The sequence below is a fragment of the Microtus ochrogaster genome, chromosome 21 (genome assembly GCF_000317375.1).
Source record: "Microtus ochrogaster isolate Prairie Vole_2 chromosome 21, MicOch1.0, whole genome shotgun sequence".
Classification (NCBI taxonomy): Eukaryota; Metazoa; Chordata; class Mammalia; order Rodentia; family Cricetidae; genus Microtus; species Microtus ochrogaster.
In genome coordinates, this window is record NC_022022.1 from 14,875,273 (window position 1) to 14,895,865 (window position 20,593).

General features: G+C 38.1%; 1 protein-coding gene across 2 annotated transcripts in view; it reads left to right on the forward strand.

The window, feature by feature from the left end:
* Positions 1 to 20,593, forward strand: part of Plppr5 (phospholipid phosphatase related 5) — a 108,229-nt gene that overhangs the window by 77,740 nt on the left and 9,896 nt on the right. Inside the window, exons 4-5 of one of the 2 annotated variants that reach the window (XM_005357195.3) lie at positions 5,637 to 5,813; positions 13,442 to 13,576. In XM_005357195.3, coding sequence (XP_005357252.1) covers positions 5,637 to 5,813; positions 13,442 to 13,576 — 312 coding nt within the window. The remainder of the gene's footprint in view (positions 1 to 5,636; positions 5,814 to 13,441; positions 13,577 to 20,593) is intronic. The other variant, XM_026784159.1, reaches the window with a different exon arrangement.

A 20,593-nucleotide genomic window follows, 5' to 3' on the forward strand; every position in this document is an offset into this window, starting at 1 on the left:
TGGAACCATAAGCCAAGTCCTTCCATAACTTACCTTGGCCATGGCGTTTTATTACAACAATAGAAAAGTAACTAATACGTAGACGAATTTGTGTGAGGCAAACTGTCAGAACTGTGTGAAATTTCTCCCTGAGAGGCAAATTTTTCCTCTTGCTAGAGCTATGACTCTAGCATTTTGTTTTGTGTCCTATGAGTTCCCTGGTGACTTTTAAAAATTTGTTGAAGTCTATTTTTTTTTCAGTAGTCTGATGACCAAGGGGAGGAATACAAGTGTTTCTCTTTAGATTATCTCTTCTACCATGAGGCTGCCAGTCCATGGATACATGCTCACTGGAGATCTTAGTCTGAGTGCTGCACTTTTGGGAAATGACTTTCAGATGTTACAAAACGTTGGAATGTCCAGGCTTCTCTGGAATCTGGACACAGAGGAAATTGAGGCTATTTCATCAATTGCAAAGAGGAAGTCAAGGGAAGAGATAATGATAATCATTTACAAGAGAACAAGTGGAGTGTTCCTTCAGGGTCCAAAGGGAAGGGAAAAAAGATGAAACAGCATAAAAAAAAAACGTGAAAGAATCATGAAAACAGGAGTTCCCTGAGAACTTGGCCATAATGCTGTCTTAAGTCTAATGATCACCATTCAGCAAACACCGCTTCAAAATTGTGGTCCTGATTGTACGATGCTTCCCGTTCTTGCTCCAACTTAACTGCTACAGTTATTTAGGCTTTACTACAGACAAAGTACTGTGCTATGCCCTTTAACCATGTTATCGTAATAAATCCTTATCACACACGGGGGCAATATCTTTATTTTCATTTGTGTTTGGTAAGCAGACATGCTTAAACTTGTGTCTCATTACTTTTCTGTCTCTGTGATAAGACACCAGAGCCAAGGCAGCTTATAAAAGAAGGAGTTTATTTGTGATGTCCAGTTTTATATGTTTGGAGTCCAGGATCATCATGGCTGAGTGCATGCCATCAGACGGGCAGGGTTGATGCTGGAGCAGGGGTTAAGAGTTTGAATCTTGATCCACAAGCATGAGGCAGAGAAAGCTAACTGGGAATGGCATGGGCTTTTGAAACCTTCATCACCTACTCCCACTGACACATTGCCACCAACAAGACTGCACCTCCTAATGTTTCCCCAACAATTTTACTAACTGGGTACCAACCATTCAAATATATGAGCCATAGGGGCCATTTTTGTTCAAACCATCATGACTTGTCATATGCAAGTGTCAGAGTTGGAACTCCAACACATTTTTTTTTTCTGGTTCCAATGTGGATGCTTTGATCACTACAACATATTTACTTCACTCCATGGAACGTTGCTACTAATCTTAGTATTAATTAATACATTAAAGAGACACTGCCCGAGTATAGTTGTTTTCTACTGGACACAGGAAATACCACAAACACAGTGAGTTGGAACAATGCAAGTGTATTAGCTCAGAAGTCAAATATGGGTATCACTGGGCTAAAATGAACTTGTCATCTTGTGGCCCAACCTTGAGGACATACTTGTGGCAAATTAATCCTTCACATTTCCTAGCCTTATTAGAGCGTATCTGTGTTCCTTCCACCCATGGCTTCACCAAAGTCTCATGTGAGTGGGAACCATAGTCACAAGAAATAACAGGGAACTGAAGATTCATAGATGTCTGTTTGGGGCTCATAGTTTTCTTATCACAATTAGTAGTCACCCATTGCAGATTTTGCTCCTGGAAATACATGACAATAAAAAAAGAGAGACAGTAAGTTAGTAAACACATATATATTCAAGATAATTTCAAGTAGCGATTTCAGGTAATGCAAGTTCAAAATTCCGCCTTTGCCCAACAATGCCTTTCATGCTTCCATCATGCGGTAAGTTTTGAATGCCTATTGTGTGGAAAAGCTTCTAAGCATTTCAGATAGAGCAGTGAATGGACAAAGGTTCTATTCTAACAGAATATTATAAAAGAGAGAAGCATGGCAGTATATACATTGTTCTACAAAGTGACAAATGTCACAAATACTCTGTGCTCTCCCTCGTAGCGATCCCTCACTCAATCTTCTCTTTATTAAGTCTCGTTTTCTTAACAGTTCTCTAAAAGTCAGGCCAAGTGCCAAGCACAGAGTTTACAGTGAAGGACCAGGCTTCGTTTCTATGTCTCCCCTATAGTGAGGGAAACAAATAAAACATGAGAACCTGTCACCATGGCAAGAGTTCCAAGAAAATGAGCAAAATACTTTGAAAGCACATGGCTGGATTACCCAGGTTATCTCCTACATCTAGGCTAGTTCAGTTTCTGCTGGCATGGACAACCATTCTCATCCTTCAAAATCAAACCTTGGATATTTCCTCATTGGAGAAGTTAAATACAGCCTTTGGTACATAGTAGGTGCTTAAAAATTAAGCATATTGGCTATAATAGGGTTCTTTTACAAGTATTATATTTTGTAATGACTAAATGATTCGTGTTTACTATAACAAGTGAGACAACCCATGTTACAGAATAATAGGACATTGTAGTTACCCTTTAGTAAAAGTGAACCAGTTAACAAAGCCCTTCGTGTATTAAGTATTGCATGTATTTAAATAAACAAAGAGTAACATGAGATAATGTATAGTAGGATCTTAGCAGGAATCAAATGATAAGTTTTGGCATTCTGCATCATCTTGCATGGAATGGGTGAATGGGGATGGATAATACAGCTAAATGAGTTGGCTGTAAGCTTGTTAGCATCCACAGACCCTTGACGATAGAGGGAACACAATTCTGCTCAAATCACCCCACCTCCTGTTTGTGTTTATTTTAGCTACATTTTGACATCTGGTTAACCTAGATGGTTTCATAAGTGAATTAGAAACCAAGAAAGCATAAGTAATCAATTACTGTTCTGTATCTAGCTTCCTTAGTAGATCATTATGCTATTATTTCCCCTTCTGCAGATTAGCTTTAATAGACTTTCTGCAAGGATAAAACAAATAGACTGTTTAAAAGGCTCTTGTCATAAAGTACTAGAGAGTTGCCACGTTCAAATAAAAAATTCTCTAGTTTGTCTTTCATTATATTTGTGGTGATTATACTTCAAGAACATGTGTACTTTATAAAGCATTGCTATGATATAGCAACCTTAATGCTATATTTATGTCTTATAAAACTCTGGATAACTTTTGTAATTCTCATAGCTCTACAATCTTGTGGCCTCTCACACTCCATTCGAGGTTTGGACATTAGCCATGGGTGTAATAGAAGAAAAAAAAACAAGCTTGAATTCTTTCTAATAGAAGCATGTTTTCATTAGTTCGCATACTGGACAGACTGTTTGGGGCTTCTTGTGAGCCTTCTTGAGTAAGTAGGGTAATTCAGGAAAGAGTCATCACTAAACTTGAAACATCTCTAGCCTAAGTCAATAATTTATCTGGACCAACTGAACTGACCAAGTAAAGAGTTAAGTGGTAACTGAGTTGTCCCTTGGGGATGATGGCAAGTATTTATCAAGTCCATAGAGATTCTGTATGAATTTTTTACTTCATATTTTCCATCTCTAATGATGGGGCAGGCTATTTTGTTACTCTTAGAATGCTATGGTGGCATCATTCTTTCATGTTTGCTTCCAGCTTTCTTGCATTTTCTGAATCTTTGTGTAAGTCTTTTGGCCATTTTCTCCCCAGAGGAACTCAGAGGAGAAAAAAAAATGCAAGGAAGACCTGCTAGAGCCCTTATGATCAGGAAGTGCCTAAAGTTCTTTGTTTAAGGTTCCATTTCTTCGCCAGGCGGTGGTGGCACACGCCTTTAATCCCAGTATTTGGGAGGCAGAGGCAGGTGGATCTCTATGAGTTTGAGGCCAGCCTGGTCTACAAGCTAGTTCCAAGACAAGCTTCAAAGCTACAGAGAAACCCTTTCTTGAAAAAAAAAAGTTTCATTTCTTCTTCGCCAATGGTGCCACCCCCAAATAAAGTGTATGGTCTACAATAAGCTTGATATTGATCCACTTTTTAAATTTATATAATGAAGTTAATAATGGTATCCACTTTATAGGATTTTAAAGATTTAATGAGATAAAGTCTTAAGAAAAAAAGATAATTACTGGATTGCATAGTATTCTAAAATGGTCATCATGAACTAAAAGCTTAGATACAGCTCTTTTAGTCTACACTCATAAGCAAATATATTTCTTTCTAATTCAAGATAACAATTAACATTATAGAATATAGTATATAGATTGTATATTCTATACGTATTTTCTTGAGTGTGTTATCAGTACAAGATATTTACTGATATTTACACTATACCCCTTAGGTGTACTTTCCAACCTGCCTCTTTCACACTTTCCATATTGTTGACATGAGAACTGTCACTATACACTTGAAGTCAACAGGTTTGCTAATAGAATTGCGATTTAAGTTATGAGCAAGGAAGCAATAGAATAAGTGATATTGGGAGAAGAACCAAGTTATTCCCGGGCATGATGGCTCACAACCTTGATATATTTCCTTCAGCACAGCCAGTTGACATCTTGTGTTCTTTATTGGCATTTATCTCATGCTTCCAGATGACAATATAAAAGCTAGCCTTGGCTCTTCATGGTCTGGACTACCATCTTCACAGTCACATCAATTTTCCAGAAATCTCCATTTAATTTTTCTAGCTATATTTAATTTTGATTTGACCAAGGATAAATCCTAGCCATATAAAATATACAAATGAAAACACCAATACATCATCAATTTACCTCTTGTAACAGTAATATTGTGAGTTATCTAATGTGTAAATTCAGGTGAAACAAAAGTGTTAAAATGTTTGTGGGGTGGAGGGCAGGAGAACACTTGCAATGGCTGTGCTCATGTTCTAGATGACTGATGAAACGGCATAAGAACGGGTTCTTATAGGAATGAAGAGATGGGTTAGCAGTGAAGAACACACTGCTCTTGCAGAGGAATTGAGTTAGTTCTCAGCACCCATATCTCACAGTTTCCAACTTCTTGTCATTCCGGATCCAGGGGCTCTTTTCAATCTGGACACATTGGCAATCATGTGGACACACACACTTTTTTAAAAAGTCATTAGTAAGAAATGGACAACCTACAAATCACAATCTCAGAGAACCTAGACAACAAAGAGGACCCTAAGAGAGATATGTATGGATCTAATTTACATGGATAGTAGAAAAGAAGTTAAGATCTCCTGAGTAAATCTGGAGCATGGGGACTATGGGAGAGGGTAGAAAGGGACGGGAGAGGAGAAAAATATATAGCTCAATAAAAACAGTTAAAAAATAAAATTGGTGAAAAACAAAGAAATGGCCATGATGGATAAGTAAAGCTAAATAATTGGCACTCTTCAATTCCACATTTAAGAAATCATCATCGCAAACTTCATTACAGGTATGGTAGCACACACCTATAATGCTAACATTCAAGAACAACTCCGGCTATGTAGAGAGCTGGAAACCAGCCTGGGTTAAGTAGCTTAACAGAAAATAACCATTTTTTTTTAAACTACAAGAATAATAAACTCTAGTCAATGATTAAAACTACACAGTCATACATAGCTGTTAACTGTATTTTTGTAATATATACATAATGTATTTCATGTGTATACCAAGAAAACGCTTTTGTGAAAAGTTTTGCTTTATTTGCTATTTCAGATGTACATTACGAACACTATCAAAGCCAAAGGCACCAGACTTGCTAAGCCTGTTCTATGCTTGGGATTAATGTGTTTGGCCTTTCTTACTGGACTCAACAGAGTAGCAGAATATCGAAATCATTGGTCTGATGTGATAGCGGGCTTTCTAGTTGGGATATCTATAGCAGTATTTCTGGTAAGTATGATTTTTAAAAATATTTTTTTGTTTTTAAAAAGCTTGAATATCACTTCTAAGCAAATGCAAGGATGAATCATTGTGATACAGTGTGTGAAATATATATGTTTATGGTTGCTCATTTCTTTCTTCTTGCATTTATTCTCCTTAAGATTAGGTTTGGGAAAGAATAATAAATAAATTCTGCACTTAAAATACTTTTATCTAAAATGGATCAGAGCTAAAATCATTCCTCCTCAAATAGCATTTTATATTTTTTATTTATGGGGCAGGGAACGCATTGCCACGGCATGTGTGTGTAGGTCCAAAAGACAACTCGTGAGAGTTAGTTCTCTCCTTCCACCATGTGAGGGCCGAGGGTTAAACTCAGGCCACCAAGTACCTTTATCCACTGAGCTATCTCTCACCTGTCCCTTCTCAGTTAGTATTGAAGACTGCATTGTTTATGTATCCACAAAATTCCTCAGGATAGTTTGCCTCTAGTGAAGGAAAACATCCTCCTGGACCCAAGTGCCTCGTGCATTCTTCAGTCTGGGCACTTCATGAGAGCCACACCTCCAGTGTTCCCATGGCATAGGATTGTGAGATGCATCACTTCTCCTGGGGGCTGAGATTGGGATGGGAACACTAGCATCCCCAGTCATGTCTTCCACAGAGCCTTTTAGTGGAGGGCTACCCATATGCCTGCTAAAGCATATACTTGAATGAATCTATAATTTTGTTCGATTAAAGTTTTCAGCCTGAGTTGAAAATCATCAGCCCGTTACTTGTGGAGACTTTTACCGTCCTACTTAGGTGACCCCGTGCACAGTTTATAAATCAAAGGCCCTTTTACAGGGACACCTTAGAACTTCAGAAACACTTCCATTTCAATTCAGTTAGATTGGTTCTCACAATACTTGCTTCTTCCTTCCTCGGCCTCCTTTGTCCAGTTAATAATCAGTGGGCAATAAAAAAACATGTGTGAGGTTTGAGTACAAATTACATGCCTGGAATTGGAAATGAAATGTTTCTTCTAAAACCTCCTGTAGGAAATTAATGGGCATTATCTCATGTCTGCTCAGCATCGTCCCTCCCACCATTTGTTTCCTCTTGTGATGCCATTCACTGTGAGTCTCAAGGTCATTGGAGGACTCTGGATTGAAAGTTTTGTTTTTGTTTTTTTTTAAATATGTGATGTGTTCGTCAGTCAGCATGTCCCTATCATAGACTGAGTGTGCAGGTACAGTCAGTGGAAGAGGAAGAGATACTAAATAACCTGATGGACCCCAGTCAGCATTTGCCTTTTATGGAAAAATTCTGGCAGCTCATGGATTCTGATTGGCTAGAGATTGAGGTGATGTGAATAGCTGAGATTCAGTTGCTTGGTTACAGGTGTGCTCCTAGATAAGCTACAGATTGCTTGCTGTTGAGTCTTGCAGACTCTTTTGGCTAAATTTCATCATCCAACTATAGCAACAGACAGGCTGAAGTTACCCTTTAATACCCCGTCTCTTTGAAGTCGCCTGATGCCTCATGAAACTCAGGGCCAAACTCTCCTTGCTTTCACTCATCACAGTTGAGACTGGTTAACATTTAAAAGAAACAAAACAAAACAGAAAAGTGATGGAAATTATGATGCCACCGAACTCAGCTCCCTAGGTGTAGATTATCTTCCCTGGCGCCTCATCAGCCTCCTACTGTTTTCCCCCTGGCCATTGCAATCCTCCTACCCTTCCAGAGAGCATCTTAGTGCCTTAGCCTAGCCATCCTTTAAAACCAGACGCTAGTGTCATGTTAGACATATCCCTAACTGAGAACTAGATAAATGAAGAGCTAGCCTGTACATCTCCCTGAGCTCAAGCCACTCTATTGTGCATATTCACTCCAAGAATGTATATTATACACATTCTGAAATCACTCTTTAAATATTATTACACATGAGAAAAATGAATCCATGAAAAGGTCACACCAAAACGGTGCTTCAATCATATAGCTAAAGATGAATCATGTTCTCATTAATGATCACTTATGAATGTGAGTGCCTATAGGCGACAACTGGTAAGTCAAGGAAGCTCATGGGAGTATGGCTTGATTCCACCATGAGCTAGAGTTTTGTTTGGGGATTAGCCTAGTCCTGTAAATTCCCCTTCCCCATCTTCCACCGTAAAATAAAATGCTGCCAAGTCCCTACTCCAATACAAGTGCTGACCTTGGTGATGTGAAGAAATATTTGAGAACAAAACGAGAGACATCTCAGATATTAAATATGTTACAATCCAAATAAGAAAACAGACATTACACTTTATAGAGGATTACATACAATTTATTGATAGGTACTGGAAATATTAGCTTTATTGGGGTGACAGACCTGTCAGGAAGAAGTGATATATTGGCCGGGCGGTGGTAGCGCACACCTTTAATCCCAGCACTTGGGAGGCAGAAGCAGGCGGATCTCTGTGAGTTCGAGACCAGCCTGGTCTACAAGAGCTAGTTCCAGGACAGGCTCCAAAGCCACAGAGAAACCCTGTCTCAAAAAAAAAAAAAAAAAAAAAAAAAAAAAAAAAAGGTGATATATCAACTGGAGGAGGTTAGAAAGAGGATAAGTCTGGATTCTGCACAACGAATGAGAACAAAACATGGGCCACATAGACAACATGAAAGCCTGTATAAGGACAGTAGGCATGGAGCTCTTTCTATACAACAGGCCCAGGAAACAGCTTATGAATGAGAAAGCACAGCTTCCTGGAATGATACTAGTCTCCCATCATGAAGGTTAGAGGCATGGAAAAGTTTTGTGTGCCAAAAGAATAATGTGGACTTTTGTTTAAAATGTAGGGGAGTTAGTATGCCCTGCCTTCAGAAGAGTAGAAATCGAATGGACTTGTTTGAGTCCAAGTTTCTTTACGTACTCAATTGTCCCATCAAGTACTTTATTGAACCTTTTTGTGCTCCTGTATCCTTCTGTATATGAGAACAATCACAACCTCCCAGAAGGCTCGTTCTTGAACTTACAGAAGGTCAAGCAATGTAGTACATGCTTAGTGAACGGCCACGGGAATGAGTAAAGCACAGTTCCATAAGTGGTAGTTTGCTTCTGCTCACTAGCTTTTGCCATTTGAGATCTGTGCTTTAAAAATATGCTCTAGGATGACACTGCAGGTGAAGATGGAGGAGACGTGTTATGAAGAACCAGGGAAATCAGAGTCTAAACTGAACCACAGAGACACAGAAAGAAGAGACAATCTTTGGAAGGGAAAGGGAAGAAAGAGAGCCTGAGGGAACACAAGATGATGTGGATGAGGGACAGGAAACAACTCGGGATGACGCTCAGATTCCTTATTTGGATAACTCAGTAGGGCATTTATTTTGAATTTTGTGCAGCCACTCCAACTCTGGCTTGCAAATGTCCTGCAATTATCTTGCAGGGTTTTAGGATTCTAAAATGAGTCCAAAATAAAATTAAATCACTCTACTCCAAGTTGCTGTCTTGTTCTAAAGACACCTCTGCTCACCACCCTTTATCTACACCTAGCATTTACCTCTGACTCATTCTCCCGGTTCATCCCCAACAAGCAGTGACTCATCTACTTCAAGTTCATTTCCACTTCCCAATTATTCCTTCTGTGTCTTATATCAGTCCTTCTAACCAGAACTGTGGGCTTCCTATCCCATGTACTCCTACAGATATCCCCCACAACATCACCTTGCTGGCTTGGCCTATATTGCAATTATTGTAATAATGCATTGTCAATGACAAGGCAAAACAAACCTTCCCGGATGCCTCAACTCCAGTCATTCTACTGCACTTTTCAGGGTCAACAATGTTCCAATTGCTTATTTCCTAGTGAAAAGTATCCTGCACTTTTCTCTGTGTACATGAATCCAGCTCATGAAATCACAATCTGCCTCCTTCCCTTATCAAAAACAAACCTGCCCTTCCTACACATTTGTTCTGGGGGAATGCCCCTTCTTTTTGTGTATTTCAGTTGCAAATGAGAAGCAGGGATATCTGAGTCCTGCCACTGCATGCATGTGACCCCGCACACATCAATCACAACTCACTATTCATCATATAGTGAAACCTTCCCCAAGCCATGTTCAGAACATATTTTCTCCTTAGTCCTTTCTTGTGTTTCTCACTAACACATTGCAACTCCTAGACACCGCATTTCATATTTCTCTTGCAAATAAGCCATTGTGGAAAAATATTTCTGTTCGTTTTGTTCACTGCTTATCTTTTCATGTATCTGGAATATGGTCTTGTATATGGGCGGCATGAAAGAATAACTGTTTAATTTGTTACTCTGAGCTCTTTAAAAGACTCAATGAATTCCCAAGTGTAGTAAGCATGGCCTTATTTCACTGCTTATCATGCCCAGCTCTTACACCGATATTCCAGTCTTCTACATTGCTATGATTTGACTCAGACACATCCCACGTTTCCTAGGCTGTACCTGTCATTACCTTCTTCTCATCTCCCCCTTGAATACTATATGTATCAGTCTGTACTGTTAGAATCCTACAAGGAATTGTGTTGTGTCCTAAATCTGTCTGCACCCCTGTACATTTTGCTCAAGGGTAAAGAGTAGAATCATCACACTTAGCAAAATACAAAACTAATTCTTGAGCAGCAGGTGCTGATTATTATTGTTACAAAAAATGGATGACTTAAAAACCTCACCTCTCCCGAACATGAGAGATGGAATTGTTAAGCAGAAGTGTTCAGCTTTGTTGATCCCAATAATATGCTTGTCATGTGATCTTATGTACGAGTAACAATCACTGCAGCATTTTATTGAGATATATCGCCCTCACTTTACAGATTAAAACCAGATAACCAAATTAGGAGCTAATACTGTTTGACTCCACAAGTTACATAACGTAATAATTATGGGAAGAAAAAAGTGAATACATAAAAATTTATTATTAGTACAACATAGAGAAACCAAAAATATGTGTGGTGGTGATTAATTAGTGTAATCTTTTTAGGAGAATATAAACTTAAATGACTGGAAGCCATTGATATAAAACGTAGTGCTTGAAAGGAAATTAACTTTTTTCGTTGTTTTTTGGAGGCAGGGTTTCTTTGTAGCTTTGGGACCTTTTCCTAGAACTAGCTCTTGTAGACCAGGCTGGCCTTGAATTCACAGTGATCCGCCTGACTCCCAAGTACTGGGACTAAAGGGGTGCACCACCACCACCTGGCAGAAATTAATTTTTAATTAAAGATAATAGACCATACAATTTGACAATTTGTGGCCAGAATGCATGTGCATTCATTAGTGTGGTCATTCATGAATGATGCCACTCACTGTGACAGGTGGGGTACAAAGGCAGCAAACTTCAGATGGGACTCCCAATTTGTGTCTTAGAAGAGACATGAGTCAAGATACTTCCTTACCCACTGTGAACTTTCATACTGAGACTACTGCTCTGACAGACAGACTCAGAGTTCTGGATGAGCATAGGAAAGCAGACACTCTGAAACACAGTGAGCTTGCCAAACTAAGGACTCAGGGGAGACATCAATGGCAAAGCGAGAAGCACTTGTTGCACGTATGTGAGGACTTCCAGAACCCATGAAAATGCTTGGAGAGCAATGTGCATGTCTGTAATCCTAGTACATGGAATGCTGAGAGAAAATACCTTCTGGACAGGCTGTGTAGATAGACTAGTGGGTATAGTGAATTCTGAGTTGAAGTAAGAGATCTCGCCTGAATATATGTGAGGAGTGTGATTTCTGGAAGTGTGTGTGCTGTGATATGGACATGAAACTCTTTGTTTCATTGAAGTTGTTACCTAAAATTATCAGATCTATCCTTTGTGTGTTAGAAAAATGCTCATTTATCAAATTTCAGCCTTCAGACCAAATTTGACCTCCTGCCTCTTTTAGTAAGGGAAGTTTATCAGACTGTCAACATGTCTTTTCTCTTTTGAACAAATGGAATTGCTGTTTTCCCTTCAAAAGGGAAGAGTTGAGTAGTTCCCATTGACTATGAGCCTACAATATCAAAAATATTTGCTACATTATTTAATATTTCTCCTTTCTAGGGAAAATGTTCTGACTCTATTTCTTGAGCAATCAATTTCTTTTAGTCTTTTGTGGGATCATGAAAATGACAACTTCATAAGAGAAAAAGCATACTGAATAACAACCTTCAAGCCCCTATTTAAAGATAAATACCACAAAGCTGTGGTATTGCACTTTTGGGGTCTGATATTGTTAACCTATAGCTCTTCTAGGACATAGTAAGGTTTTTTTTAAAAAACGTAAATTGCAGCTTGAAAAGAAATAATTTGTAATATAAAGTATTATAGTTTATGTTATTATTTCACATATTTGTATATTTTATTCAAGAATGGATAACCCAAGATTTAATTGGTATTTCGAATTACTTGGCCATAATGTAGGTGAAGAGATGGCTCAGTGGTAAGAGCACTGGCTGTTCTTGCAAAGGACCTATGCTTTATTCCCAGCACCCACATGTTGGCTCACAACCTCCTGCAGCTCTAGTTTCAGGCCATCTGACCTCTTCTGACCTCCTTTGGCAATAAACATGTATATGACACACGTCCATGTATGCAAGCAACATACTAATACACATAAAATGGAATAAATCTTTAAATAATTTTAGAAACAAAGTGAATATTAATTAATAGGTTTAACAAAAAAATCTTCCAATGATGAATTTATGAAAATAAATTTAAACATATCATTATAGAGATAGCATTTGCGTAATTTAGAATGAGTATCAGGTTAGAACTACAATTAGGTCATATTTATTCTAGAATATAGATCCCAGGTAAAGAAAAAATACATTACCCAGTGGTTAATATAAAGTCAACATAAAAATAATTTTCCTGTGTGGCTTAAATTATTATTCCTTAAATATGGTTCACCTGATGCAGAAACTTCTGGAATGCATTTAAAAGTTCTGTCTTCTATACCCTATTTTTCACCCACTACATCTGAAACTTTAGGAGATGCGTTAGGAATGTATATGTTTAGCATTATAAGAACTTAATTTTCATGCATGCTTTGATTCACATTCTTTCACGTCTAGAATAGAATCAGTTAAGATGAGGGTCAGTTTCCCTTATGTGAAGGGTCTTCTGTTTCAGTAGTCGCTCTGGTAAGCTATTGTTCAAATCTTACATATATATGAGATACAGTAGACAATAAACCAGTATAATTAAATCGATATTATTAAATTAGAGAGTGCCAACTGTCAAGGATTAGTGTGAATGTAATAATCTTGACGCAGTAAGAAATAATAAGCATGAAAATTAAGTTGGAAATTAGTCACATTACGGAGTGGTTAGCATGCTATTAATTTTTTATAAGGTTATCATGTTAATTTTGGATTGGATTGAATAGTGTCTATACATGAATGAACATTTTGGAAAAGCAGGATTGTCATGATTCATTCTGATACATATTCATCGGTAAATTTTCTCGAACCTATCTGAATTAGAATAACTATTGAAATTTATTCATGGTAAATCTGGATGTAAAGTTTTATTCATATAACATTTAGGTACTTTTAAATCTTGGTTGCTATAAGGAGTGTTATCAAACTCCTCAGAAGGTTGATAGTTGCAGGATGCATGACTTACTTAACGGCAATTGTTTCCTGAAATTTTAGGTTGTATGCGTGGTAAATAATTTCAAAGGAAGACAACCAGAAAATGGGCACATGCACAGGGACAGTGTGGCCCGGATGCCGATGATCAACATTCCTCGAGTAGAAAGCCCTTTGGAAAAAGTAGCATCTGTGCAGGTGACTCATGACTTCCATTCTAGACCACATTCAACAGTTATTTCTGCTTGTGCATTCAGAAAGTGTACAGCTACTATTCTGAGTACTTAACCTCAGAATCTAAGGTGTCATTTAGCAAGCATTTATCACTGGAAAGATCATCTTAGAAAATGCATACTTCATTTAAGGTACCCATGGATATCCCTCATGCTTGGTGACTATGTATAGAACTCATTCAGCACTTTGCTAGTGTCTAAGAAATACCGTTCAGGGTAGGCAGATATTTATTTTCAAAAATATTCCTTTTTTATAAAGTATACTTTATTTATCCCATGTTCTCTATCAATAGGAAAGTGCTTCAAAAACTGTCATCACACAGTGCACGGGAGACATGTACTGAACCTCAGTGCACAAGGCTCAGGCAGCTCGCCAGCTCCTGCTGTGCTTCCTTGATGGAAGAGGTACTGAGGGTTAGGATGGGCTGAGTCTGTGCACAGACATTGTTTGAAACAGCAGGTCCAGGTCTCAGTGGGGTGTCCCTGGGAGCAAGAAGTCAAGTACTTTCTAAAAATTGTTCTTGCAACTTCTGCAAACCAGATAGGGTATGTTTCCTAAATGCTTCTGTGGTTCTTTGTGATTGTAATTAGTTAAATGATTACTCAAGGGCTAGCTCACAGCTTCTTTCCAGCCCCAGGCTCACATATTTTAATAAGTTCTTTTTAGTTTAAATTAAAATATGATTACACCATTTCTCTCCTTTCCTTTCTTCAGCTATTCTCATGTACTCCTTCCTTGTTTTTTCTCAAATCCATGTCTGTTTATGCTTTGTTCTCATTTGTACCGCTCTCCTGTTGCTCTCTCCTTCCAGCCCACCAACTCTTTACCTCCCTTCCCTCAGACAATGTCCCACTCTGCCCTATCACGTGTAGAATAAACCATCAGATACTCTTTATTATAACAAAAGCAAACGCTTTATTTTTGAATGAGTAGAAGTCAATGTGTAGGGTAGGGTGAGTTCTTAGTACACTTTAAGGCTCATGGGGTCAGTGGGGCACTGTTAAGCATGTGTCACAGCGTAGCCCAGGTACCAACGTAGTTTGTTCTATTTATGGAAAGTATTCAACTATTCACCTGTGTGTCGTATCCATTCGTCAGTCTCCCATGTCTACACTTTCTAGGACCTACATTACATCTCCCTCTCAATTTATGTCCTCCTTTTACAATTCCTTTAGAAAAAACCCACTACATCCAATTCGTGCTTCCCATATGCCTCATGAGTTTGGAATCATCAACGAGACATGCCTAATGTATTAGTGACCAATCCATAAAGAAAAGTGATTCTTTCTCCCTCTGCATCAATTAACTATCAATGCTCTTTAGGTAGGAATGGGGCCTAAGGAGCTCTTCCCCACCTAGTGCTAGAAGTTTTAATTGGCTTGATGTGTGCAGGTTAGCACAGCTGCCTAGAATTCACTGAAAAAGCAGCAACATCACGTGGGGCCAGGACAGCAAGGCGCAGCCTTTCTCCTCTTCCTCTGGCTCTTAGGTTTTTTTCCACTCCATCTTCCATGATGTTCCCTGACATATGCAGGAAAGAGCTGATGCAGAGGTCCTGCCCATGGCTGAGCACTCATGATCGTTCATTCTGACATAATGAGTCTCTGGATTAACTGATTGCCACTACAATAGAAAGCATCTGTAAGCAAGGTGAGGAGCAGCACAGGTTGACTACTGTAACCATAGACATTTAGAAGACAATTTGACAACATGGTCATTTGAAAAAACAGCTTTAATAGGTGCTCCCCTAGGTCCAATAAATTCCCTAACCATGGGATTTGATCATGCTTACAGTACCTGGCATGAATTTCCTCCTTCCAAGCAGGCCTCAAACCCACATACACAGTGAAATATTATTCAACTATAAAGAAATATAAACTCACTGACTATGCAGAAAAAGTATAGAAATGGAAAAATCAAAGTACTGAGTAAGGTGACTCAGGTCCCTAAAAATGAAAACCGTATCTTTTTGGTATGTGGATTCTTAGCTTCAATTTATTTTAAACCTGGAGTATATGTGGAATCCAGGAAACTAGAAATAAGTCAGAAAAGGAATGACTTTGGGAAGCAGAAATTTTTAGAATATAGCTGAAATGAAAGTAAAGAGGGGGCAATGCTGAGAAAGAAGGGTTCTAGTGGGTAGCGGAGCAGTGAGAATGGAGAAACGAGGGACTAGGGGAAGGCTGAACCAAAATGAAATGTACGTGATCTTGCAAAACCAGGAAAACATTTAGTAAGAGATGATAGTATAATATGTATTATGAAAGAAGAGTGTACTGTGAGCTAAAGATTTATGTGGAGATGGGTACAGGACACAGGAGAAAGGGAAGACCAGAAGGTGAATTAAGCAAAATTAAGGATGTATGGAAAAAGCTTATGAAATCTTACTAGTTTGTAAATAAGTAAAATACTAATTTTCTAGAACTAAAGTGAGTTTGAAAAGCAAGAAGAGTGCTGGGATTAAAGGCGTGTACCACCACAGCCCAGCTTGGAAACTGGTTTATAAGATTCCAATGTGAGACTTCCTTAAGTTAGTCACAGAATATTTGGAACACTGTATGATACCTGTGAAACTCAACAAGGCATTATTATTATTATTATTATTATTATTATTATTATTATTATTATAGTATTAAAATACAACAGGAACAGGTACATCAAAATACAAAAAGATCTATTGTAAAGTATTTTAAAAATAAATTTTGGTGGGGTTAGGGTACTTGAAACTGGGTCTTATGTCAGCCAAGTTGGTCTCAAATTTTCCATGTAGCCTAAGACAACCTTGAAATTCTTATTCTTCTGCCTTCACCTAAGTTCTAGTATTGTAGGTGTTTTGACTTGACTCAAAAGAAATGTTATGTATATAAAATCTTGTATATGTGCAAAGGGAAGGCTGTTATTCAAAATAACACCAAGATATTCACCTCTACTATCTGTAGAGGAGTGTGGGTATGGTGAGGTGAGGGGGAGAGAGAGGGACAGAGAGAGACAGAAACAGAGAAATGCAGATACACAAAGACACAGAGATACATAGAGACACAGATACAGAGAGAGATGGAGACAGAGAAGAGAGAGGCAGAGGCCGAGACAGACAGAAAAATAGGCAGAGCCAGTGAGAGAACAAATACAAAAATGCTCAGACCTTAAGAGAAAATGAGACTGTGAAACAAGACATCATGTCCACTCCCTGACCTTCCCTTTCCTTTGTTTCCCCTCTTCTTTTTTCTGACTCTAGTTCTCCCCCCCCTCTGCCTTTACTTCCTCTTTCTGTCTACAATCAGATGCTATGCTATGTGCTATTATGAATAAATGCACAACTAAAGATCATTAAGAGTTTTAAAATATTCCATTTTCTTAAGCCGATTTCTAGAAGGTCATTAAACCTTCCTCATTAAACCCATTAATTGATAGATTCAGACTGACCAAAATTCCTTAGCAAAAAAAAGAAAATCTTTTCAGGATATTTTACATCCCCCTTCTATTTCCTTTTGAAATGTGCTCTGTCTCTTTTCCTCTGCCAAATTAAACACAGAAATCTTGCTTGTAGCTCCCATGTACTCACTTCAGGGTTCAGATTTCCTTGGTCCACCTGCAGTCACCTTAAGTCCTATCAGTACAGAGGCTGTGGTTTTTGCATATGTAAGCGTCTTTCCTTTATAGGCTCTCTTAAACCTTTTACTGTCTCATACCCAGGGAATTAGCTCCCTTTGGATACCACACCTCCCTTTCTCCCAAACTCATTCTGTTTGCCTCCTCCTTCAAGGCTCATTTCCAGCAGAATTGGCAGCATTGTTAGCTTCGGGATGTTTGCAGAAACTCGAAACACTATGAATTTCCCTTGGAAATCCAAGAATCAAGGATCTGTGTTTTATTCTAGGAAATGATGATGCAACAATTTATAGTTCTACTGTCTTTTGTCTTCTATTTTTAGGAAGAGTAAAGAAGGTCTTGATATCATAATAGTTGATTGTCAAAGCAAATTGCTGCAAAATTTAGGAATTTCTACCAAATACATAATAACCCATAAATAAATAAACCCATGTTGAGGGAAATACTTCCCCATTCCAAACTTTGGTCTTGATTCATTCCAAATGAAAGAATTCTTTTTAAATGAAAGGGGGATAACCAAAGTGAGTGGGTAATTACTTTCATTCAAAACAATAAATATCAGTAAAGCAAGATGGCTATGTGGTTAAGAGCACTGTCTGCTCTTCCAGAAAGTCCGCATTCAGCTCTCATTATCCACTTGACAATTCACAGTGGTCTTTAGCTCCAGACAGTCTCCTAAGATAAGATACAATCTTTTTTATTCTTTGGGTACCAGGCATACCTTTGGTATACATACATACAAAAAAAAACCACCCCACTCAAACATATAAATATAAACAAATATTTAAAATTAGCTAAGCAGATCAAAAGCAAGAGAAATAATTGCCTTCAAGTACCCTACCAACTTTATGGAGCAGGAATTAAGCTGCACAGAACCGTGATATGCAGTGAGTCAACAGACACCGAATGAAACTGTGCAGCAATAAAGTTATCTTCTTGAAAATTCCCATGGTCTGAATCTCCTCACACATTCTATCTTTTTGTTCTCTAAATGAGGACAGAGAACCACATCTTGCAGCTTCTTAACTCAGACAGAAGTTGAAGATGCCATAAGGGAAATGTTTAGATTGTTCCTGAATCCTTCTCACACATTTTAAGAAATTTAACTGAGCTAAATATACTTTATACCAAATGGGGGTAATCAGAACATGAATTTAGATCCCTTAGTGTGACACTGTGACAAACCTGAGGGACAGTGTGATACCTTTTATTGCCCAGGCAAGGATGGGTAGGAGGGAGATGGAGCAAAGATGATATACAGTGAGTAACCTGTTTGGTCCACAAGCAGGAGGAGTGAGTTGGGAATCTCTGGAACGCATACAAAAGGCAGGTGCTGTCATGAGTGTCTGTAACCGGGGTGCTGGGAAGGCAGAAACAGGTAGCCAATTTAATCATTTGGAGATCTTTACTTTCAGGAGGCAACTCTGTCTAAAAATAAGGGATTGAAAATGCCATTCGGTGTTGACCTTTGGCCTCTGCACATGTTAAGAAGTGTCTGTACACCCGCACATACAAATGAACACATCTACAACACCCCGCCCCTGTACACACACAATAAGAAATTGGATTACATTTATTGGCCTTGGTATCTCCTTTCCACAGAACAGGAAATTAAAGCAAACACATGGAATCCAAGATAAACCATAACCTGGATGATTAAAAAGCAGTGAAAGAACACACATGGTGGCAGGGTGGATTAAAACCAACTCTAGAAATCATAAACAAGGAAGAAAATCCATGCTGAGGAAAGTATAAACAAGTAGAGTGATATAGGACTACGGAGAGAGCTAGAGAGACGTCTCAGCAAATAAAGAAGAACACCGCTCTTAGATTATTAGGCCCAAGTTCTAGACCCAGCATCAGTGCTAGGAGGCTTAGGCTGCCTGACACACAGCTTCAAGGGATCTTATACTTCTGAGTGGCAGGTACATGCCACTCATGGGCACAAACTCATATATGGATATATATACACATACATATCATCAAAATTAAAAGTATTTTCTTTCTTTAAAAAGATTGACTAAAGGATAAATTGACAAGAAAAAAAGTGACCCAAGAAAATGTACCAAGGAGAGAAGACACTCTACCAAGGCCTGTCTTCTAGAGCACGGCAGCCAGCAGAGCAGTGACAGTATCAGCTAATCTTCTTCATATCTTAGGGCACACTTTAAGGAAACTTTTCTTTGAATAAATACTTAAAAATTTAATATGGGTTAGTTAATCAGACCAAGGTAAAAGTGAAATATGTACTACACACTTGAGGTTCATTGAAAACTAATAACACTGAGAAAGGAATCCTACAGATGTGTTAGCAGGCAGTGTTATTCTCAGCCATGAACTACTTCTTCAGGCAGAACATGCTCTCTGCTTCATTTAGTTTGGACTTGGCTATTAGTCTGTGAATAGAATGGACACAGACCTCAGTTGGTCTTGGGAAGATCTTCCCACCTGACTTTCCTGGTGCCTTCTCTTGGGAGAAGTCTTTTCCAGCCTAGACTCCAGGACAGGAAAGCACGAGAAGCAGAAAGAAAGTGTTAATTTTCAATGGTTTGAAATTCTGGGCTTGAAGTCCAGTTTCTCTGCCCTTCAAACCTGGGGTTTCTTGTTAGTTTCTTACCTAGACAAACATAAGTATACACTTCAGTGCTCCCTGTGAGAAATTTCTTTGAAGTTTCAGGGCATTGTCATGAGTAACCGGCCATCTATTTAAGATTTGATTACATTTCTATGAAACATATCTTTGTTTCGTGGAGCTGCTGAATGGTATGTAATGTTCTATAGGACCACTTAAGACAGCTTTTGTAGTGATTAGATATTGCAGTAGTCAGTGGAAGCAAATCAGTTAACACTTTAGGCACCTAAGGTGAGTTTTGAGCATGTATTAAAACTAATTAATAAAAATTTACATGCTATTCTCGTGTATTTTTTTTTTTGCTTTAAAAAGAAAATGGAAACAAATAAAATGCAGCAGGCATCTATTCCTGGGCTGTTTTTGTTTATTTGTGTTGATTTTTGTTTCTTTCTTTTTTTGTTCTTTTATGTATTTGTTAGTTTTTGTTTTTGTTGCTTATTTTAGCTAGACATAGGCAGATTGATATAGATAGGTGTATATATAGGTAGGTAGATAGATGATAGTTAGATAGATGATAATCAGATAAGTAGATAGATAGATATATGTAGATAGATGATAGATAGATAAATAGATAGAGAGATGATAGATAGATGATATATAGATAGATAGATAGATAGATAGATAGATAGATAGATAGATAGATAGATAGATGATAGATATAGATAGATAGATAGATAGATAGATAGATAGATAGATAGATAGATAGATAGATAGATAGATAGATAGATAGGTGATAGATA